A 24,570-nucleotide genomic window follows, 5' to 3' on the forward strand; every position below is an offset into this window, starting at 1 on the left:
AAAATAGTTACATGCAAAAAAAGCAAATTAAAATTAGATAAGAATAATAATGCAAAATAGTATACAAAAAATAAATAATGCACAGTTATATAATGCCATGTATGTTGTCATCAATGTCATAGAAATGATCATCTTTAACTACATCACAGTTTACACATTACCTCCTTCAAATGACAGACAGTAGCTGAAAGGACTTCTGGATGTAGCTTTGTGCTTGTGTTTATCACAGCCTTTGTGACAATATGTAGCTCCCTTTGCACAGTGCTACATTTAGTATTGCATTTTTATTTGTTTTAGGCCAGTCATTTTGTTATGGAATAAAGAGTCCTAAAGTATAAAGTTCTGAAGAATGATTCAAAATGCCCACCAGAGGGGGAATCCTTCAACCCCGGCTATCACACAAAAGGGCAATGATGAACCTTAATGAATAAAAGATTTATCCATCCATCCATCATCCAACCCGCTATATCCTAACACAGGGTCACGGGAGTCTGCAGGAGCCATTCCCAGCCAACACAGGGCGCAAGGGACAAAAAAGCTCTGTGGCAAAAAATAAGCTCTGAGGATCACAAACACAAAGTAGATGCCTGAAAAGCAATGGCAAATCAAGACAAACAAGTCCTAATCACAAATCCGGCAAACAAAACCATAAGGTCAAAAATCTAGAAATTCATAAAATAATAAAAAAAAAAAACAATAAACACAGGAGAATTCACCAATACCATGAGTGTATTCAATAAACTGCAAGGAAATGTGGATAGTCTTTATAGGACTGAGTGCAGTCCCTTGCAGTGATGTGCAGGGTGGTCCCACCTCTTGGGCGACCACCCACAAAACACAAGAAACACAACAGGATACACATTGACATAAAGAAACTAAATAATCAACACTGTTAACGTAAAATATGAATGAAATAAACATAACAAGAGTTTTAGAACCCTGGAAGAGAACCCTGGCTAAAAAATAAAAAATTAAACATTAGCCTTCTACTTCCACACTGATTTTCATTTTGTGTTGATATGAAAGGGAAGTGGACGGCAAAGAGGCAAGAAAAAAACCAGGGGCCTCATGTATAACGCCGTGCGTAGAACTCACACTATAACATGGCGTAAGCACAAAAGCGGGAATGTGCGTACGCACAGAAAAATCCAGATGCAGGAATCTGTGCGTACGCAAACTTTCACGTTCTTCCACTACATAAATACCGATCAGTGTGAAAAGTAACGCACGTGCACGCGCCTTCTGTCCTGCCCCAACTCCTCCCAGAATTATATCTCTTTGAATATGCAAATCAATATAAATAGCCTTCTGTGAAAAGACAATGGGAAAAGCACGGGGGAAAATATAAGAATTTCAGCGAATACCAAGTGGAGGCAAAGGAAAAATGTAATATTTGTTGGTTTAAACAGTGGTATAATCAACAAAAGAAAGTTGATTGAGTGATATAGTGTCGGAGAAACTCGAAAGCTCAAGTTCACAAAGTCGCACAGTGCCTGAAATAAAAAAGAAGTTGTCACATCTCAAAGTCAGCGTGAAAAGGCGACTCGCAGCGGACCGTCTGAGTGTCATATGAAAGCTTATTAGGGTACAGAGAAAAAAAATAGGCACACAGTGGGAAAAAAAGCACAAAATGTCAACTTTAATCTTGAAATTTCCACTTTAATCACGTAGTTTATTTTGTCATTAAAGTAGAACATCATAAACTTCATCTTAAAATCGTTTATTTTACTAGTTTCTCAAGTAGCACGTTAAATGCTTTGTTCTTTGTTTGATCTTCTATGTGCTCTATGTGTGTGAATCACTACGTGCTTCTGTTCTTTCTCTTTCTCTTTCTCCGACAGGACAAAGAATCCGTTGCATTTGTGATATTACAGCTCTCTGAATAATTAAAATACTGAGATGTATACGTGATATCTTTTTCATGATGATAGGAATGAAAGCATGTTATTAAACATGGGAACACGGTGGCGCAGTGATTGTTCATATCTCACGCAAGAGGCTTGCTGCACCATGTGCGACCTTCGATGAAATAATTTATTACACAAGTACTGTCTCTTTCAAACGTACTAACCTCCAATTCCTGTCCTTACTTTTCTTTCTCCAAATACCCAATTGCCACACAATCAGCTCTGTAATAGACGTTAAGCCATCTGTAAGCTTAGAATGCCGATTCTTCAAAACTTTTAAGGAACATTGAAATATCTTTGTAGTACATGTTTAATTATTCTATCCGTCTATCCTTCCAGTGTCAGCACCAGCAATAATACAGCGCAAGGCAGGAGCTATCCGTGAACTAGCTAGCACTGCGGCACCGTGTCCTCACATGTTTAATTATTAACAATACAGATTATTTAAATGAAGTTAAAGTTTTATCTGTATACTATAAGCAACATATTTTGCTGCATTTCATCTTAAAAATGATATCATCATCAAACGCGCTTTATAAAGTGGCACAGGTTATACAATATTATAACTGTAGTGCAAGTTTACAGTGGGGTAATTGTACTTATAAGTACAAACAGTTCTACAAGGAGCACTTGATGGACTGATTGAGTACGTTTATAGTTCTTGGGATGAAACTGTTTCTGAAACGCGAGGTCCATACAGGGAATGCTTTGACGTGTTTTGCCGTAGCTGAGGTAGTGTGTGCTTGAAACTGTATACCGATAATTCTCTTTCCGATCATCTGCTGCTGTGATTCCCCACTCAGATACAGTGATATAAATACTCCGAGTGGTGCAGTGACAGTAATATGGAAAAAATGATCCGCTGTGGCAACCCTTAACGGGAGCAGCTGAAAGATAAGAAGATGCAGTGAGCTTAACAACGCTAAAGCAGTTATGGTATTTGGAATACTATGGATATTCCCTGGACCATTATATTGCTACAGGTTAATTACAATCAGATGCATTACACTAATAAACAATATGCAGTTAATTTCAGTGTATTTATAAAGCCGCGTCAGGAATGTGGGTCTAAGAAAGAAAGGGTGATCACACAGGAACAGTAGCACTGCTTTGACGCTGGGTGCCGCCAGTCTGCAAAACCGAGCGGAGAAATTGCGTACGCCAGGGTATGAGGTACCGTGGAAATGTGCGTGGCTTTACGCCAAGTTTAGGTTTTATACATCGCACTTTGAGCGTGGAAACGTTCGTACGCAACATTTCTGTGCGTACGCACCGTTTATACATGAGGCCCCAGGACTGGGGGTGAAAGAGAAAACAAAAGCCAGCAAACAAGCAGGGGTTGAAAGACCAAAAAATCAAAACAAAAACCAATCACCTAAACATAATTCAAAAATCAAAGTTACAAAGAAGCGCACAAAATGCCCTGACTTCTTCAACAGAGTTTGTATTACCCGATGCACAACATTTTAAAGGAAATACATAGAAACTTGGATGCTGCTAATAGTAAACCACTAAAATTTAAATAAGGTAGACATGACAACATTATTCATCATCTGTCTGCAATGTCATGTGATTAGCCCCTTTGCTATAAACAATATGGCCATACCAAAGTCAGCACTCCCATAATGGGGGCAGACAAAACCGAAATCAAACTACAAAAGGACATCAGAGAAACAACAATAAAAATTATCAACACCATTAAGTACAATAATAATTCACAAAATAATGGCAGAAATTAAGTCCTGGATGTGTAAAACTAAGATTTACAAAAATATATAATATATCATAAAATATGGGCAAGTATGAAAACAGCATCTCAAAGCCTCAGAATCAGTACACATTTCACATTTTAAACTGCTGTTTTATTAAATGTTGTTTTTAATTATGTTTGGGTGTTCATGTATGTTAGTTTTGTAAGGGCTAGCAATGGACTGTTAATACATTTCAGCTGTAAATGTTTGCATGTGATCTACGTCTGTACTCGGTGAAGACTGCCATGCAAGAATGAATTCAATTGAACTGAACATGATTCTGCCTGTGATGAACGGGTGTCAAGTGAACTATGAAAAGCAGTTGAACTGTTAGTCTTATTGTTCTATTCAGATCTTGGTGAAATGCCTCACAGTTCTGCAAGAAATCCCTGCTGCTTACAGACAGAAGCGACCAATCCTGGGTACACAAAACCTTCAGCACATGGTGGCATGCATGACACTCTACACTGCTAAGGTAAGATAACCTATGACTCAACTGTATGGGGACTATGTTAATCTTAATAGCTGACAGATATCGTAACAGATGTGAAATAAAGCAAACTATAATGTAACTATTTCATACTGTATGTGTAGTATACAGTATTATATATGTTGTTTACTTTTTTCCCGGCAATGCCTCTAAATAATTAATTGCGACTCAAGGTTAGAACCCTTGAATATTCACTCACTATGACAGCAATATGAACTTGTGCAACAAAAATAACAATTACCTTCTGATATCCTTTGTGAAAAGCAAAGTGTGTTAAAAGAATTTATTAGGCAGATGTTATAATGGTTAGCGCAACTCCCAGCCAAGTCATTTTCTGCCTGTATGTAATGTCTTTCCTCCAGCTTCTTCCTACATCTTATATTATACACATGCAGAATAGCTTGAAACTAAACTGTCCCTAAATAGGTGCATGTGTAAGTGTGTGCATGAGTTTTCCTTGTGCTAGATGGTAATGCCATTCAGAGCTGCTTACCGTCTTGCTCCTACCAGATTTGAGAGAGGTTTTGGTATCCCACCTATACCTGTAATGGAATAATCACTTGGATAGATATGAAAGGCACTATATTACTATATTAGATAGATAGAGGGCGGCACGGTGGCGCAGTGGGTAGCGCTGCTGCCTCGCAGTTGGGAGACCTGAGGACCTGGGTTCGCTTCCCGGGTCCTCCCTGCGTGGAGTTTGCATGTTCTCCCCGTGTCTGCGTGGGTTTCCTCTGGGCGCTCCGGTTTCCTCCCACAGTCCAAAGACATGCAGGTTAGGTGGATTGGCGATTCTAAATTTGCCCTAGTGTCTGCTTGGTGTGTGGATGTGTTTGTGTGTGTCCTGCGGTGGGTTGGCACCCTGCCCAGGATTGTTTCCTGCCTTGTGCCCTGTGTTAGCTGGGATTGGCTCCAGCAGACCCCCGTGACCCTGTGTTTGGATTCAGCGGGTTGGAAAATGGATAGATAGATAGATAGATAGATAGATAGATAGATAGATAGATAGATAGATAGATAGATAGATAGATAGATATGAAAGGCACTATATTACTATATTGGATAGATAGAAAGAAAGAAAGAAAGAAAGAAAGAAAGAAAGAAAGAAAGAAAGAAAGAAAGAAAGAAAGAAAGAAAGAAAGAAAACAACTTTTATATACTGTACAAAGATAACTGTAAGGAGTGATCAAGGAATGTAAGAGGAAGTCAGTAATAAAGTTCCAAAAATGTAATGCTACCAGCTTTTTTACAGTATTGATAGTAGTGAGAAATTCGGTACTACACTCATGCATGACTGCAAATAGACAAAGGACCCCAGAAGGCACATTGATGTGAGAGGAAATCATCAGTTAAAAACGAACGGTATGTTTGAAAATGACTTACAGTGGTGATGACATAGAACCACGCCACCAAGCGTCGAAAAGATAAACAACAGAAGTAATTTCTAGAAATGTCTGAAGTTCAGTGTGCGATTGCAGATGTCGTACTTGTTACTAAAAAATAAAAATTTAAAAAAGAGCAACACACACACACATAGTTTCTTATTATTTCCACTTTTATCCAACTGTAGAATTAGTTCAGAAACAGATTTGTGCCTGCTTTGAGAGCAAAGTGACATGGCTAATCAGATGAGGTGTAATCATTTAACTTGTAGCATCACAAATTCTGGTATTGTGACATTTCTCAATTGAGCAGTGGAAGAGCACAAAATGCAAATACACAAACAGGTGCAAAATAACAAAAATGGCCATAAAACCCCCATCTCTTAGGTGGACTGATGCATCCTCTTGCCTACTTTTCTAGTATCAGAAAACTGGTGTCATAACACCTCCCATACTTAAAGGAGCATCCATGAGAGACACAAATCCCCCTTTAAACGATTCTGTTTGTCTCTCTCTCAGACCATGACCAGTCTACCTCTTGCCATTTGAGTATTTTTCCTTTACTCTTCCTCACAATTCTGATTTTCATGCTTTCATGAAGACCCTGAATATTTCACGCTTTGGTTGCAGTACAATGCCTATGTGTGGCCAAGCTAAAAGCAATCAGGACACACAAAAGAAGCAGCAAAAACTGAAATATTAAGTATTGGTTCTGTTAAAATGAGCAGAATACTTACAAGAAATCTTTAAAACAGCAGAATGTTAAATTAATTCTAAAGTTGGCTGGTTGTTTCAGGGATCCCACAGTGTGTTAAGTCAGCATCACAATACCCAGAACGTACTCTGTACTTTTTGAAAAAGACAGTAATCAGAATTAAGATGCTGTAAAGTTGTATAGGATTAATGCACCTTATTCGAAAAGAAAAAAAATAATAAAGCATGCATTTAATTTAAATAAATAATTTTTAAAAGATCATTAATTCATTAGACAAATAAGCCAGCCAAACCACAATTAAAAGAAACTAAATGTGTGGAGAGGTGTCCCATCCAGGATAAGCTGTAACTTGGACATGCTGGCTGTGGTCAATTATCTGTTTTAGTTTTTTATGCAGAAAATATTTTTATCCAATATTACATATACCTTGCTGTTCTTTCTGAGACTCTGCGAAGCATTTTGAGTATGGGAAAGGTGCTATATAAATAAAATATGTTTTTCTTCTTCTTCTTCTTCTTCTTCTTCTTCTTCTTCTTCTTCTTCTTCTTCTTCTTATTTTTATTATTATTATTATTATTATTATTATTATTATTATTAAAAGAATAAATATACAAGACATGTTGTCTGATAGTCTCTTGAACTCTCTTCACAGGTTCTGCAAATCTGGCAGGTATTCAAGTTGGGTTTAGCCTCCATTGAGTTGGGAAAGTCACTGCTTCAAGAGCAGGTAGATGGCCCTCCTGGAACAACCATTCCTGGCCAAATACAACCATATGAAATTGATATAGCAGGCAAACAGCCAGAGGCAGAAAGGAAGGTACTGTATACAGGACAAGGATTAATGGATTCCTGCTCTATATACCTTTTATAATATTACAAAGCCGAGAACTAAATAAGCCCATTAAGAGAACGTTAAGATGGGGAAGTGGGTTCTTTTAGGTTTGAAATGTGTTGATACCAACAATCTTCTAGATCAGGGCCCATATTTATCAAGCGTCTCAGAATTTCTGAGGATGACATCATTCGTTCTCAAATGTGAACTCCTACTCCTCACTGGGAGTAGGTGTAGCACATTTCATAACTACTTCTCATGTCCTACTTTGAGGTGGGACAAATTCTTATCCTAGTCAGACTTTTTTAGGCGTAATTCTGAGACACTTGATCAGTATGGGCATAGATTCTATTTCTCTCTGTGTATACCAGTTTAAATCCATCTGCATCTGTAACCATCTGGGCTTATCTGTATACTCCTGCCAGTTTCATTGAATGTCTTCATTATCTTCACATCTGTGTGTCAGTGTTTGTCACTCAGCTTCACTCTGTCCCAGTATTTTTATATGCATCAGTGACTCTGTTCTGGTCTCATTCTTTATACAGCAGTCTCTCTCTCTTTCTGGAGATTAACAGACTAGCAGAGGTAGACAAAGTTCTTGCACTGAATTCAACCTTCTATTTCTTCTAGGGGTCTGGCATCAAGAAGACGGCTGGTAAAGCGGCTCCTGTCAGCTCAGAGGAGATGCTCAATGAACTTCTCCGAGCTTTGGAGGCCAATGTGTCAAAGGATACAAAGACAGGTACACATGTAACCTTCACTCTCAGATGATCTGATCCATTAATAACTAGTGGTGAACTACAAAATACCTCATAGCTCTTATAGGTTATATACCTTTAGGAGCAATACTATGATGTTCTTGTCATCACCCACAGCTTTAATAGCATGAATGAATTGTTTCAGAGCAGGCCATTATTACATAATATTTGATTCCGTTTTTCAAATATTGTGCCATGAAGTTCTCATGTCCATGAGGATTTTTCTCCAGGTACTCTGATTTTCTTCTAACATCCCAGTGACACACATTTGCTAAATCGACCAGTTAAGTGTGTGTGCAGGTGTGCGTGGTGATGGACTGAGACCCTATAAATGGAAGGGTATTAAAATTGTAATTAAATTGTAACAAATTCCAACACTTTTCAACAAAAGTAATACATTAATTGATTTTTGTGGACCAGCTAAATTTACTCCAAATTTGGGCAGTTTGAGAACAAACATTAAAGTCAATAGATTCTGTTGAAATTCATAATTATGGTTATTTGTTCTTGTATTATCTGTGATATTTTTATTTGAAAGAAAAATCTCCATTATTTTATTTTTCTTGCTGGGGCTTGCCACGAACAAAACAAGCATGTTTTCTGACCACACTTCTTTAGTTGCGTGAAACTTTCTGTGGTTTTGTGCTTGCATTTAAAATAAAAATGGATCTGGAAATGTAACTGAGCACAATTTGATATACAGCACTTCCTGCAAAGTACCACAATGAGTGGTTCACTGCATTTTTCAGCTTTAATGGCATTCCTTTGCACCATCCAATACATTACTCCCAACTATCATAGTCAATGCACCATTTGTGTTTTCACAGTTTCTTCTACCATATTTTAATATTTATATTGATAATCAAAAATAATTACACTTTTCATGTCTCACAGATCCTACACGATTTTCACAAGCGCAAAACATTCCAGCTAAGCAGTGCACCTTGTGTCTTTACTTTTGCAGTGCTAGACAATAAAACAATAAGAAATGCAATTTACTAACCAGTTATTCATTAATGTCTTGTGTATAAATCCTCCGTTTGTTGGCTTATGTGATTCTTGTGAAGCATAAACTGTTACCAAATTTATCAGACAGCAAATTTTTTATTTTAAATTGTTTGTACAAATCACCCTTTTGTTTTTCACTTAAATATTGCTGTTTAAAATATTGCTGTTTAAAAGATCTTATTTATAGTGGCCACCAGATGGCGCTCAGCAATTCAAAACAGAAAATGATTAGCTAAAGTCGAAATGTCTTGCTGTTCATACATAAGACAATGGAGTTCTTTCTTTGCATGTTTCCCACAGACTAGTGACAGCAGTGCAATACCAACAACTGACAATGACTACAAACACAAACAATGAATGAAACACTAAACACAAACATCAGATGGTACATGTCAGAGAGTGGTGACATGCTGATTCGACATGCAAGTTAGAATTTCCTCTGAATTCTGTACACGTCCAGGAAGGCCTTGTTCACTACCTTCCAATTACAACTCCCAGACTGAGATGAGATGGTTTATTCATTTATTTTTTAATTGTTATTTATTTAAAGAACTTATGAAACAAATGAAAAAAGAAGAAAAGAAAAAGAAAAACAATAGAAAGTTAAAAAAATGAAAGCAGGAACAAAAAAAAGGACAAAACCTAGCAAATCAGAATTCAAGCTCTACCCAAAAAGGTGGCTTCTTTTGTGCTGGATCTTAGACAGCATTGCACAATGGAAACACTTCTGGATCAGCCTCCCAAAGCACGGCTAGCCCTCCCCTGCAGCTCCCTTAGGCTGAACCAAAGTACCCCAACAGAGCTGCCCATCAGAACTACAGCTCCCAATATGCCCTGCAGGTGTACAAATGGGAGATCCATCAGAGGGATACTGCCACCCAGTAGATACAGGAATACATGGCCCTGGGAGGCAGTCTCCCTCATTCCTTCTGTTATGTTGGCTTTCTGACTGGGAAAGGTACCAGCAGCCAAGCTGTCTGGGATGCTCATCCATTCCAGTGGGGATAACGGCCAAACTGTGTCATCTGTGACAATATATAAGTCGATTCCTGTCGATCCAGCAGTTCACCAATGTTGAGAATATTCACCATTAATGTTTGCGATATGCCATTTTGGAATGTACTTTGTAAAGCCAGTAATAATAAAATACATTGAATTCTTCATTCCAACAGATGGCACATGACCAACATTAGCACAGCTGTTGAGAATGTTATAACAAATGATATACAGTTAGGTCCATAAATATTTGGACAGAGACAACTTTTTTCTAATTTTGGTTCTGTACATTACCACAATGAATTTTAAATGAAACAACTCAGATGCAGTTGAAGTGCAGACTTTCAGCTTTAATTCAGTGGGGTGAACAAAACGATTGCATAAAAATGTGAGGCAACTAAAGCATTTTTTTAACACAATCCCTTCATTTCAGGGGCTCAAAAGTAATTGGACAAATGAAATAACTGGAAATAAAATGTTCATTTCTAATGCTTGGTTGAAAACCCTTTGCTGGCAATGACAGTCTGAAGTCTTGAACTCATGGATATCACCAGATACTGGGTTTCCTCCTTTTTAATGCTCTGCCAGGCCTTTACTGCAGCGGCTTTTAGTTGCTGTTTGTTTGTGGGCCTTTCTGTCCTTTCTTTCTTTCTGGGTTAAGATCAGGTGACTGACTTGGCCATTCAAGAATTTTCCACTTCTTTGCTTTAATAAACTCCTGGGTTGCTTTGGCTGTATGTTTTGGGTCATTGTCCATCTGTATCATGAAACGTCGCCCAATCAATTTGACTGCATTTAGCTGGATTTGAGCAGACAGTATGTCTCTGAACACCTCAGAATTCATTCGGCTGCTTCTGTCCTGTGTCACATCATCAATAAACACTAGTGTCCCAGTGCCACTGGCAGCCATGCACGCCCAAGCCATCACACTGCCTCCACCGTGTTTTACAGATGACAAGTAAGCCCGCGATTCGCTAGCAAATCGGAAATCCAAGAATGGCAATCAGTTTCTGTTCTGTCCGATATCTGGATGGATGACATATCATGGAGGGTGGGTGCGTCTGGGGAAATGGCATTTAATTACATAAGCATATCTGTACTAAAGCGGTTTCGTTTTGTGGAGACGTGATTCCATTGACTTTGCTGACACCGACTGCTGGCAGAGTGGTGCACAGCAAGTTTAGTGTACAGGTTGTGGTGTTCGTGTGCCAGCCACTGAGTCTGGGAAGCCGCTGGGTTAGAGTCTGTGACCGTTATGTGATCTATATTACTGGCACAGTGGATTAGAGCAAGTGTAGCTCACAGGTTGTGTTGTTTGGGCGCCACCTACTGACTCTGGGAAGCCGCCGTGTTTTGGGAAGTCGCTGCGTTTCACTCTGGACTCTGGGGCGGGCGCCAAACTGAATGACCGTTATGTGATCTACATTACTGGCACAGTGGATCAGAGCAAGTCTAGTTTACAGGTTGTGTTGTTTGGGCGCCACCTACTGACTCTGGGAATCTGCCGCGTTTTGGGAAGCCGCTGTGGTTGACTGTACAGGTTGTGTTGTTTGGGTGCTCAGAGGTTGTGTTGTTCGGGCGCCACCTACTGACTCTGGGAAGCCACCGTGTTTTGGAAAGCCGCTGCGTTTGACTCTGGACTCTGGGGCGGGCGCCAAGGCCGCAGTGCGCATGCGCCTCGGTGTGTCCGCCGTGCATATATTAACTGTGGTTTAGTAAGATAGATGTGGTATGCTTTGGATAATGAGCTGTTCCACGCCTTCTCCATACTTTTTTCTTGCCATCATTCTGGTAGAGGTTGATCTTGGTTTCATCTGTCCAAAGAATGTTTTTCCAGAACAGTGCTGGCTTTTTCAGATGTTCTTTAGCAAAGTCCAATCTAGCCTTTCTATTCTTGAGGCTTATTAGTGGCTTGCACCCTCTGTATTTACTTTCATGCAGTCTTTTCTTTATGGTAGACTTGGATATCGATATGCCTACCCCCTGGAGAGGGTTGTTCACTTGGTTGGCTGTTGTGAAGGGGTTTCTCTTCACCATGGAAATGATTCTGCGATTATCCACCACTGTTGTCTTCAATGGATGTCCAGGTCTTTTTGCGTTGTTGAGTTCACCAGTGCTTGCTTTCTTTCTCAGGATGTACCAAACTGTAGATTTTGTCACTCGTAATATTGTAGCAATTTCTCGGATGGGTTTTTTCTGTTTTCGCAGCTTAAGGGTGGCTTCTTTCACCTGCATGGAGAGCTCCTTTGACCGCATGTTGTCTGTTCACAGCAAAATCTTCCACATGCAAGCACCACACCTCAAATCAACTCCAGGCCTTTTATCTGCTTAACTAATAATGGCATAACGAAGGACTTGCCCACACCTGCCCATGAAATAGCCTTTGAGTCAATTGTCCAATTGCTTTTGAGCCCCTGAAATGAAGGGATTGTGTTACAAAAATGCTTTAGTTGCCTCACATTTTTATGCAATCGTTTTGTTCACCCCACTGAATTAAAGCTGAAAGTCTGCACTTCAACTGCATCGGAGTTGTTTCATTTAAAATTCATTGTGGTAATGTACAGAACCAAAATTAGAAAAAAGTTGTCTCTGTCCAAATATTTATGGACCTAACTGTATATCTTAGGCAACAGATAAACTGACACTATAACTTATTAAAGGAAAATGTAAATAGAAAAAAATGTAGGAAATAAAAAAGAATAGTAGAAGGAGTGCTAATCTCTTTCAGTTCCATTAAACATTCTGATGATCTGCCGTCAATAGCACAGAAAAATAAAAACAGAAACAAATCATGTAAATAAATAACAGCTTTCATTAATAGCTATAAATGGAGCATGTTGGGTCTGAGTTTCAGACCCTCACTAGCTGCTGTACTTCTCACTATATGATAGTTAATGGCTCCTATGGGGTTAGTACTTCCAATCATCTTTTTTTTGTTTTCAGTTTTAAATTTCATTTATTAGCTTATAGTGTTTCTTGCATATGCCATCAACTGGAATGAAAAATGCCTACCATTTTATTAGTACATATAAAAAAGCCTTGGAATAGGTATGTTGAAAATGATGCCTTTGAGTGAATGTGTCGTGAGTGACATTGTAGGTATGGAATTTTGCAATTACACTACACTGAATTTATTTGAATTAGAAGACACTTCTGCACTTAGATTTATTTTACACTAAGCAAATTACACGATAGATGGATAGATAGATAGATAGATAGATAGATAGATAGATAGATAGATAGATAGATAGATAGATAGATAGATAGATAGATAGATAGATAGATAGATAGATAGATAGATAGATAGATAGATAGATAGATAGATAGATAGATAGATAAAAGGCACTGTGTATTTATAATTATGTTTTATCTTGTTCATGCAGATGACTGAAGCATTAGCTGCACATCTATCTGTAGTCTTTGTTTGTCTGAGGCACTGGCGCACAAGTTAAAAGGGGTCTTGTTAATTGCTAGCATGTTATACCATTGTTGACATGCCATTCACAAAACAGCAGTGTGCTATTGTTTGTTTTTTGTGACCTAAAGATGAATCAAGATTTTGCCTCTATTCCTTATGAATAGATATAGAATGGAACTTCCTGAAGAAAAAACTATAAATAATAGGTGCCAGTAACAAAAGCAGTTTAATATGTATAAACAAAAACAAACAAACAAAATAATAATCATTTGAGGGGTACATTAGCTGACCATAAATTGAAAATATTATGAAAACATTTCATTATTCTGCATAAATCAATGTACATTGTGTTTTTGCTGCTGGATTAAGCATGTTATGCTCCTTGCTATTTAGCACAGATCAGGTGGTGACAGGAACAGGCCCCCCAAGTATGCAATGCATCACAGGCTCTGTCCATACTCAGAAGCTCAAACAGAGAAGTCAGAGTCAGAAAACACATGACAGCCTGTGAAAAAATAAAAATAACAAAGAATTATTACTATTTATTTAAGGTGTTTCAATTATTTTGATGGAGGAAAAAGTGTGAAGCATCTCCACAGACAGATCACAAACAAAAAAGATGTGCCAACTGCATGGACGTGACCATGCTGAATGGCTTGTGCAAGAAAGCATGACTTCAAAAAATGCTATGCGGCATGGCCAATTAGTGCTCTAACACTGGAACTCTATGAGCACAATGATATATTTGTTTCACTTATTATTAGTTTGAGGCCATTTGTTGTACCTTGTTTCTGGGTATTGTTCAGTTTGTGTCTTTTGTTGTTTGAGGCATGTTGTAGTGGTTAGCAGTCCTGCCTCACAGCTCAGTAATAATCGGTTTAGCATATTTGGCAGACACTTTCCTAACCCTCAGGGACAGTTAAAAGACCATTGCACTATTATAATCCTCTCAAAATTAGTTCAGTTCCTCCTTCCTCTTGACTGTAATGCATTTCATCGAGTTCATCAAAAATCCCCAACATTTCTGTGATTTCACAAAACTCAAAGTGAAGTGAACTCAGTGGTGTTCACACACCACTAATCATAAACCTACTTTCTCTGCATATCATGTTATTTACCAGAAATGAGATTGCTACTGATAACCTATAAACAAAAAACTTGCAAGAAGTAAAAATATGATCTAACATCTTGTCATAGTCCACAATATTGAAAAGCACTTCCCAGCTGATATTTCCATTACTTGCTTTCTGTTGTTCCAATGTTATCAAAATGTTGTCAATATTTAAGAACTGAGTAGATCAGTAGTCCAAATGGTAATGATGAGTGGTTTTGTCAGCATTTCACTCTACCCTTACCTGATATATAAGAAGTCACACCATGATGTTCAGTTCCTCTAACACCATGTCTCTCTCTCTGTTTCTCTTTCTCTCTGTCTCTCTTATTAGTAAGTAAAGAACTGACAGGCCAGGAAGACCCCTCCATTCTTTATTCTGTTATTTATTCATTGCCTCCGAAAGCTGCATATAAAGAAGGTGAGTTACAGCTGAGGGTTTTTTTTGCAAAATGTCTTTTGGCAGCAGAATAGTTTTGTGGCTTTACACTCCCAATAACAAGCCCATGATACCATTACACTTTGCTTTTCTCACGTGGTGTGGTGTGACTCTTTAAAGTCATTTTTATGTATTTGTGCATAATTGCAGTGTCAAAATTTAAAAAGAAAGCCCGCTATCTTGAGTTTATGACTGTGCTCCTGCAGAAGACATTCAGTGATGACCAGATGGATCTGGTGCTCACCTGGGGACAGGAGATTCTCCTCATGCTTAGCAGGTAGGTCTGATGGAAATGGTGAGCACTATTAACTTTACAAGAGATCGTCACTTATTTCTCTTAGTTTGAAGGCTTAGCAAGCCTCCAGTTTTGTTTATTTATTTTCATTTTCTGAAAAGCATTATATAGAATAGTAATTGACTCAGGTGCCGTCACAAATGTCAGCCTTTCCAGCAGCTCCATGTACGACTTTATCTTTCTATCTTTTTCTCTATTTTATCAATTTCATTGATCACTCCTACCACTTTCTTTTATGTGGACTTGTTCCCTGGACACTTTTTACTACTTGGACATGGATTTTTACACGCCAAGACTCATCTATTCAGTCAACTTCAAGCACTGAGAACAAATGCCTGCGCCAGTGTGGTTCCCTATTTACCTGACAAGGTAAGAAGGCGGTATCATGGCAGCAGAGCTGGAGCTAAGCTAAAGGCTAAGCATCTTTCGAGAAAGTGGCAATACAAGCCTTCGGTGCCTTCTGTGATCCTGGGAAATGTGAACTCACTACCAAATAAGATCGACGAACTGGCTGCACTGGTGAAAAATGTCAGGAACTACAGAGAATGTAGTTTGTTGTGTTTTTGTGAAACGTGGCTTAACAACTAGCATCCCAAATGCTAATATGGAGCTACCCAGGTTTAGTACAGTTAGAGTGGACAGAGACGCAAATACCAGTGGAAAGCAGAAAGGAGGTGGACTCACTCTCTATGTAAATACAAGGTGGTGCAACTCTGGACATGTAAATGTCAAAATCTACACTTGCTGCAGGGACATCGAACCGTTGGCTCTAAGTCTGCGTCCCTATTACTTGCCCAGAGAGTTTGGACATGTCATTGTTGTTATTGTTTACATCCCTCCTCGGGCGAACGTGGAGATAGCGGGTGACATCATTCATTCCGCTGTTGCTAAATTACAAACACAGCACCCCGAGGCGCTTGTGCTAATCTCTGGAGATTTTAACCATGTGACGCTGGACAAAATATTACCTGCCTTCTCCCAGTATGTGGATTGTAACACCCAGGGAAATAGGACTATTGACCAGTGGCAACTGCTCTAAGACTACAAGGGAAGCTCCGCTTCCTCTACTATGTCAGAAAATAAATGCTCATATATGCACTGTCGTATTTATATTGGTTTTAATAAAAGTGCGCCAGAACGCGTTCAACTTCATGACTAGCTCGTTCAGAATCAGGTATTTATTGTAGATTGTTTGACGCGATTTTCTTGTCATACATTTCCATGCAGCACAGCACGTTAAACCCTCCTGAAGCCCAGCTTCACTGGAGCTAAATGGGCAAGCACAGAGGAGCTTTTTTCACTGCAGAAAAGCTGGACGGTAATTGGATAAATGCACCAAAATCGTCACTTCCAGGGAAGCTCAGCTTCTCTGGGAGTGAATGGAGCAGTGGGCGGGCCTGGACGCTGGGCTGCTGCATGATGATTGGAGGAGCTGTTTAAAGGGCGGAACCCCTTTTTTGATTGACAGCATGTCTTAAGTATACATCAGCACTACAGAGATTCGAGTTCAGTCCCATGCGGATTTGCAGGTGAAGTCGTACGACAAACTGCTGCACTCTGTATTGTTTGCTGGTGATATAAACCATTTTTGTTTGTACAAATCATTCTTTAAATAATAAAAAAAAAAACATATTATAGCATTCTTGACTTTGCTCCTTGTTTCAGCATTGTAAAGTTAGTTTGTTCATATAATTAAAGTAGCTCGTGGAAGGGGAAACTAGCCAGCTAGCAAGCTGTGCATAATGGCAGACGCAGACGGTGCTAATATTGTTGACCTGCTTTTGGCAAAACCATTTAGTAGTCTTCCTTACGAGGAGAGACTCAGAATTAAACGGCAGGGCAGACCAACGCCCAAGATTGATCTGGTGCAAAAATCAGGAAAGAATAACAGGTCTTTTCAGCTCTCCTGGTATGACAAGGTGAACTAGCTGACTGGAAGTGCTGTGACAAAGAAAATGTACTGTTGGCCACGCCTCTTGACGAAACCTTCTCAGGGAATGGCATGTGTTTGGTCAAACGTGGGTTTTGGGGATCTGGGTAACTTTGACAGGGCATACAAAAGGCATGAAAAGTGCATGTGTGAGTTCATGTGCAAGGTTAAGTTGTCTGGGCAGGGTCAGGTTTGAACAATCAATGAAGGTCTTCGCATTCAGGTGGCAAAACATAATGAAACAGTAAAAAAAAAACAGGGCCTTCGTAAACCGTCTAATTGATGTGACTTCCTTGCTTGGCCGTCAGGAGCTGGCATTCAGGGGGCATGATGAGAGTAGTGAATCAGCAAATAAGGAGAATTACAGGGAATTTACAGAAACATTAGCTAAATATGACTCTGTCTTGGCCACACAATTTCAGTCATCAGCTGTGTTTTCTGGTATGTCCCACTCAATCCAAAATGACTTGATCTCTACTCTCGCAGCCACTGTTTCTGATCATATAAAAGGTGAAATTCAGACTTCTCCTTTTTTTGCATGGCAGGTGGATGAAGCAGCTGACATATCTTGCCATGCCCAACTGTCTGTCATTGTTAGATATGTGGATGTGTCAGGGGGTCGAGATGCTCAGTCTGTGTTTGAAGTTTTAAACGAGAACATGCAGGGCTACAGTTTTAGAGAAAAACTTGTGGCACAAACCTACGATGGGGCTGCTGTCTTTGCTTCATCTCTCAATGTCCTACAGGCCCAAGTTAAAGTAACAGCCCCTAGTGCAGTGTTTGTGCATTGCTATGCACACAGACTGAACCTGGTGTTGTCCCAGGGTGCTAAATGCTTGCCTGAGTCAAGAATATTTTTTGCATCTCTCTCTGGGTTCACCACATTTTTTTCAAAGTCCACAAAAAGGATGTCTTTTCTTGAGTCTGCAGGGTCTTCAAGATTGCCCAGAAACGCTCCTACTCGATGGAATTTCACATCATGGATAGTGAGCACTGTGGCAAACAATTATGATGACCTCCTGCAGACTTTTGACAAGATTACCCAGGATGAGAGCATGGATGATGACACATTAGATGCTGCCAAAGGCTTCATAATGAAACTGGAGGATTTTGAGTTTGTGTTCATGTTGTACACATATGAACAAATATTCTCTGAGACAGATGTTGTCTTTGATATTGTCCAGCAAAGGGCTATGGATGTTCTTTACTGCAAAAAAAGAATTGGGTCTCTCCTTGCTTTTGTCAAGGAGAAGAGGTCAGAGGAGGCTTATCAAGCAGTTTATGCAAAAGCAGCAAATCTCACATCAGACCCTCGAGATTAACCTATTAGAAAGCGCCGTCTGTCACAATTACAGGATCCCCAGGAAAGCTACAGAAATTTGTACATGGCCATCCTAGACAATCTCATGGAGCAGATTTCTCAGCGTTTTTTAAATTTGGAAAGCATGAGCTTCTTAGAATTAGTCAATCCAGGGAAATTTGATGAAATGAGACAAGTGTTTCCAGAGGAGACATTTGAAAGTGTGCTGAAAAGTTATGGCCATTTCTTTGACTCAGGGAGACTTAGATCTGAACTTCAAGTACTATATTCAGATCATGACTTACAGGGGAGCAGGGGTAAGCTGTGTGATTTCTTGGTGTTTTTTAAAGACATGGAGTTGGATAGTGCAATGCCTCAGCTATACAAGCTGTTGTCGTTAGTGGCAACAATTGGCGCTACATCAGCAGGTGTAGAGAGGAGCTTCTCCTGTTTAAAACGGGTCAAGTCATACACCCGCAACACGATGGGCCAAGATCGTTTGAGCAACCTTGCTCTCCTGGCCATTGAGAGGAAACTGGTTAAGTCCCTGGAAAAGACGGCCAATTGGTACGACAGGGTCACAGACCATTTTCTGCAAAAGGAACTGAGGGCAGAATTTACGTACAAATAACATAATGAATTTTATGATGAAGGCCTAATATGAGCTTCCCCTGTTTCAAAAGCTAGCAGCCGCCACTGCTATTGACCTACTGTATGCAAACGTTAAAGACGCATACAGTGCCACCCTGCTGCCCACGCTTGGGAAAGTAGATCATAACCTGGTTCTGCTTCAGCCTCACTACAAACCAAGAGGGAGGGAGCTACCTACAACCACACGCTCATTCAGGATGTGGTCCCCTGAGGCAGAGCAGGCTCTGAGAGACTGCTTTGGAACTACGGACTGGGATATCCTGCAGGGATCATATAGTGAGAACATTGAGGAGGTTGTTGACTGCACTACTGACTACATTAACTTCTGTATGGACATTGTAGTTCCTGTAAGAACAGTACGCTGCTATGCTAACAACAAGCCATGGATTACAAGTGACATCAAGGGCCTTTTGAACCAGAAGAAAATGGCTTTTAAAGGCGGTGATCAGCATGAGCTCAAGCGCGTGCAGAAGGAACTCCGAATCCAGCTCAGGGTGGTGAAAGAGCAGTACAGGAGAAAGCTGGAGCAGAAGTTGCAGAACAACAGCATGAAGGAAGTGTGAGACGGGATGAAGATCATCACTGGCTGCAGCTCAAAGCGTGGTGCCACCATCGAGAGAGACGTGGAGAGAGCAAACCAGATGAACAACTTCTTTAACAGGTTTGACCACCCTAACCCACTCTCACCTTGGAGTACTGCACCCTCCACCCATCCTTCTGCTGATACCAGCATAGGAGAGAGTTTCCCCCCACCCACAATTACAGCAGCCCAGGTAAGCAGACAGCTGAGGAGACATGCCAGCAAAGCAGCGGGTCCAGATGGAGTATCATCCCAACTGCTGAAGGCCTGTACGCTGGAGCTGGGGAGTCCTCTACAGCACATCTTCAACCTGAGCCTGGAACAGGGGAGTGTCCCGAGGCTTTGGAAAACATCTTGCATCACCCCAGTACCAAAGGTATCACGACCTAGTGAGCTGAATGACTTCAGGCCTGTCGCTCTTCATGTGATGAAGACCATGGAGCGGCTGCTGCTTCACCACCTGAGGCCACAGGTCCACCATGCCCTCGTCCTTCTGCAGTTCGCATACCAGGAGAAGGTGGGAGCGGAAGATGCCATTATCTACATGCTACACCGATCCCTCTCCCACTTGGAAAGAGGCAGTGGTGCTGTAAGAATTATGTTTCTGGACTTCTCTAGCGCTTCAACACCATCCAACCTCGGCTCCTTAGGGACAAGCTGACAGAGATGGAAGTAGATTCATACCTGGTGGCATGGATTGTGAACTACCTTACAGACAGACCTCAGTATGTGCGTCTCAGGAACTGCAGGTCCGACATTGTGGTCAGCAACACAGGAGCACCACAGGGGACTGTACTTTCTCTGGTCCTGTTCAGCCTATATACTGTACATCGGATTTCCAATACAACTTGGAGTCCTGCCACGTGCAAAAGTTTGCTGACGATACTGCTATCATGGGCTGCATCAGGAGTGGGCAGGAGGAGGAGTTTAGATACCTAATCAAGGACTCAAACCACTTACACCTGAACACCAGCAAAACCAAGGAGCTGGTTGTGGATTTTATGAGGACCAGGGCCCTCCCGGACCCTGTGATTATCAGAGGTGACTGTGTGCAGAGGGTACCGACCTATAAATACCTGTGAATGCAGCTGGATGATAAATTGGACTGGAATGCCAATACTGATGCTCTGTGCAAGAGAGGACAGAGCTGACTATACTTCCTTAGAAGGCTGGCGTCCTTCAACATCTGCAATAAGATGCTGCAGATGTTCTATCAGACGGTTGTGGTGAGTGCCCTCTTCTACGCGGTGGTGTGGTGGGGAGGCAGCATTATGAAGAAAGACGCCTCACGCCTGGACAAACTGGTGAGGAAGGCAGGCTCTATTGTTGGCATGGAGCTGGACAGTTTGACGTCTGTGGCAGAGTGACGGGCGCTAAGCAGGCTCCTATCAATTATGGAGAATCCACTGCATCCACTGAACAGTATCATCTCCAGACAGAGGAGCAGTTTCAGCGACAGACTGCTGTCAATGTCCTGCTCCACTGACAGACTGAGAAGATCATTCCTCCCCCACACTATGTGACTCTTCAATTCCACCCGGGAGTGGGGGGGGAAGTAAACATTAACATTATACAATGTTATTGTCTGTTGTACCTGCATTTTTTATCACTCTTTAGTTTATTGTTTTTTATCATTATGCTGCTGCTGGAGTATGTGAATTTCCCCTTGGGATTAATAAAGTATCTATCTATCTATCTATCTATCTATCTATCTATCTATCTATCTATCTATCTATCTATCTATCTATCTATCTATCTATCTATCTATCTATCTATCTATCTATCTATCTATCTATCTATCTATCTATCTATCTATCTATCTATCTATCTATCTATCTATCTAGAATACTGTTTTTTTAGTTTTTTAAATAAACTAGGGTGCTCTGCACCCTGCCCGCTTCTCTCGTCAACCACTGTGTGGGTGCCATGCTCTCATATGGGGAACCAGATGTACAATTTAAACAGATTGTTATTTTCATGGGAATTGTTACATATGCATAATAGACCTAACTATTTTACATTACAGCGAGTAATTAACCATAGGAAAAAATAGTAAAACGTAATAAATTGAAAGAAAATTATGTTTCATGTTGCGTTAGAGGTATTAGTTGTGTTATACGTTTTTGTTCTTTCTGGCTTTGAAATTAACACACAAATACTTTTTAAACTTACACTTTTACTGTAAAACTCAGTAAAAACAATATTTGGAATTAACTTTTCATCAATATCACTTTGAATTTTGATTCCGTGTTTGGACTTACATTGTGACAACGCAACGTACAACTGCCCATCGTGAATATCGTTTCTTTCAATCTAATAAATAAACCAAGTTTTTCGAGTGTTTGTCTCTGTGATTTGTTAATTTCATAGCAAAAGCTATTCTAACGGGAGATTGTAAACGTTTTAATATGAATGGCATATCATATCAATGGCAAATCTTGATTTTTCCTTTTGTGTCTAATGTTATCCACGGAAGATGTACCACATTACCTTTTTTGTCGCCTGTTAAAATTTTACATGTCAGAATTGTTCAACCAATTTTAAATGCAACTAATCTTGTCCTATTGCATAGCCTATCACTCAGACATAAATTACGCAATAATATTACAATATATCCTTCTTTCAACATTAATTTGGCCGGTGGAAGTCCGGACGGTGTTAACGGTAGTAGATATTCTACGGGATATTGTAAGTTGATGTTTTCATCTTCCACACCATCACCACCAACTGTTTCAGTATAGTCTATTGATACACATTTAACCAATTTGCTGTGTAACTGATCAACAATTTTGACTTCATTGTTTCTCGGTGCTAGGATTGCCCGTGTACTCATTTCTTCTGTTGATAACCCTTCGGGATGAAATTCTTCAATAAGATTTGGACATAATAAGTCTTCTATTATTGGGAACTTAAAGTGAGGAAAACGTAAAAATTTATAAGAACTGAGAGCGCAGGAACTGTGTCTGACAAAAGCATTCACACGAATGAGAGGTGAGAGGACAGTGGGCGTGGGCCATTAACCGCAAAGAGTTGAGAGGAGGGCGAGACTTGAAAAAATCTCTTTGCAATAGTCTCATCTTGTCTCAAGATTTTCATTTATAATAAAGAGATATGTTATTAAAATAGGTGGATGTTAATTATGTCCTAAGGAGATAAAGCTTGATTTTTCCATCATCTTGATCAGAGAATCAAGTAGATGTTAGCCCTAATTGTGCGCTGGCTGTTTCATGGAACTTCAGTGTCATCACACTATTCTTTTCCTTCCCAGTCATAATATGGAGTTTGCATCTTGCTCCTTGATCTTCTTGGCACTTTTTTCTTGTAGGAGGGATAAAGTTCTTACTGAGAGTGAAAGAGAGGAGGAAGAGGAGAGGGGAGGTAGAGCCTCCAAGAAGAAGACAAAGTACACAGCTGAAGTGACTGAGTATCAGAAGGTGAGTCACATGGAGTGTATAATTAATAATAAAGTGGCATCTCTGCAGTCTTCCAACAATGTCAAGTGTAGTCTTAAAGTTTGCAAAATTGTGAATTAAAGCAAAGTCAAAGAGGCTCACGAGTAGAACACATAATTTGAAATCCTGCTGCCATCTTGAGGCTTTCTTAATCGTGTACTGACACCATGATATCCCTATAATCCCATCTCCCAAAATCTTTTCACTTCCCTGCTCTTTCTCTTTTTGTTCTTGCTCTTGCTTTTTCTGCAATCCCATCAGTTTTTTCTCCCATTAGTCACCCTTCACCTAATTCTAGACAGACAAAGGACAGTTTTAAAACAGTTCTGGGAGTCATTTCCAAGCCAGTGAAGTGAGCATGCCTCCTGAAGACCTCTGATGTTCCTCCCTTTTAAGCTCAGAAAAACTTATAAAGGCCTGCTTTCTTTCTGGCCCAAATATGATATCTCAGCTGCTACTTCAACACCTATAGTTGTTACATTGTCCTCTTGTGAGTCGCCAAAAGACTTCACTCGTTCAGTTAAATTGGAAGACGCCATTGGCATATCCAAGTGTTCTTGCATGTTACCTTTCTTGAACAGACTTCATGAGATACCTCTGCTCTCTCTAAGAACATGTTTCTATCAATTTAACATAACCTTACTAAATAACAAATGGCTCTTACAAATATAATGTGAGCTGCATATGTCTACAGACAGTGGCACTGCCAGATCTTTTCCCTGACTACATGTTCTCCATGGATCAGGGTCATTAAATTAGCTCAAATGAGTGCCACCTATCCCTTATAAACGTTCTTAAAGCAGCATACAGTAGAAGATGTTTATGTTTTTAATATTTAGGTGTCTCTCTTAAGTGCTTGGGCCAGGTGTCCATTTCAAAATGAAAAGGGACATGGTTTCATTCTAACAAAAACATGACACCCCCATTAGAGTTTTTTTTTATGCAAAATAAATCTAAAGGGCTATTTCTTTATAATAATAATATACTTTGCTGTAAGCAGATTGCACAAAAAATACAGATCATTTCTAAAATTACCCCGAAAAACAGCAACCTGTCCAAGCCAGTTTTTCTTAAAATCAGCCTTCATTTGAGGTTGGTTGAATGTATCACCGATTTTGTCTTGTCTGACAATATGTTTTTTATTTCATTATTAAGCTTTAGAAGTTTCTTTTCTAATTTTATGGCTCATTGTTTTGTTTTACTGTGTTTTTTTCCATACACTCACAGTACATGTCTTGTCATGATAATGTCTTGTTAAGTAAGGAAGCTGACCAATGGTACTTCATACCTCAAAAGGTACACATCTGGCACGCTTGCCATTAATAACAAAAGTCAGATCACAAATAATTAAAGTCAATTATGCATATCTGTGAGCAAGCTGCAGATTTCACTGCACACAAATTCATCATATTCTGTAGCTAGTAACACCTGTTTCCTAAGTCCTCGAAGAAAGGTGGTGCATGTGCCTATCATGAAATATAGCATCCCAGGTTACCCTGCCGAGGTTGCTGCAATGTCTTTCACTGCCATTTGATGTTGCTGTGGCTTTTTTCCTGAC

At 39.8% G+C, this 24,570-nt stretch overlaps 1 protein-coding gene across 3 annotated transcripts in view; it reads left to right on the plus strand.

The window, feature by feature from the left end:
- cfap54 (cilia and flagella associated protein 54) overlaps positions 1-24,570 on the plus strand; it is a 212,851-nt gene that overhangs the window by 63,215 nt on the left and 125,066 nt on the right. For all 3 annotated transcript variants that reach the window (XR_007934367.1, XM_051924377.1, XM_051924375.1), the window contains exons 27-32: positions 4,011-4,133; positions 6,895-7,059; positions 7,705-7,816; positions 14,700-14,786; positions 14,955-15,081; positions 22,886-22,994. Coding sequence is in view for 2 of the 3 variants with exons in the window: in XM_051924377.1 (XP_051780337.1) it covers positions 4,011-4,133; positions 6,895-7,059; positions 7,705-7,816; positions 14,700-14,786; positions 14,955-15,081; positions 22,886-22,994 (723 nt within the window). In the remaining variant the exon portion in view is untranslated. The remainder of the gene's footprint in view (positions 1-4,010; positions 4,134-6,894; positions 7,060-7,704; positions 7,817-14,699; positions 14,787-14,954; positions 15,082-22,885; positions 22,995-24,570) is intronic.

The sequence above is a fragment of the Erpetoichthys calabaricus genome, chromosome 1, assembly GCF_900747795.2.
Source record: "Erpetoichthys calabaricus chromosome 1, fErpCal1.3, whole genome shotgun sequence".
Classification (NCBI taxonomy): domain Eukaryota; kingdom Metazoa; phylum Chordata; class Cladistia; order Polypteriformes; family Polypteridae; genus Erpetoichthys; species Erpetoichthys calabaricus.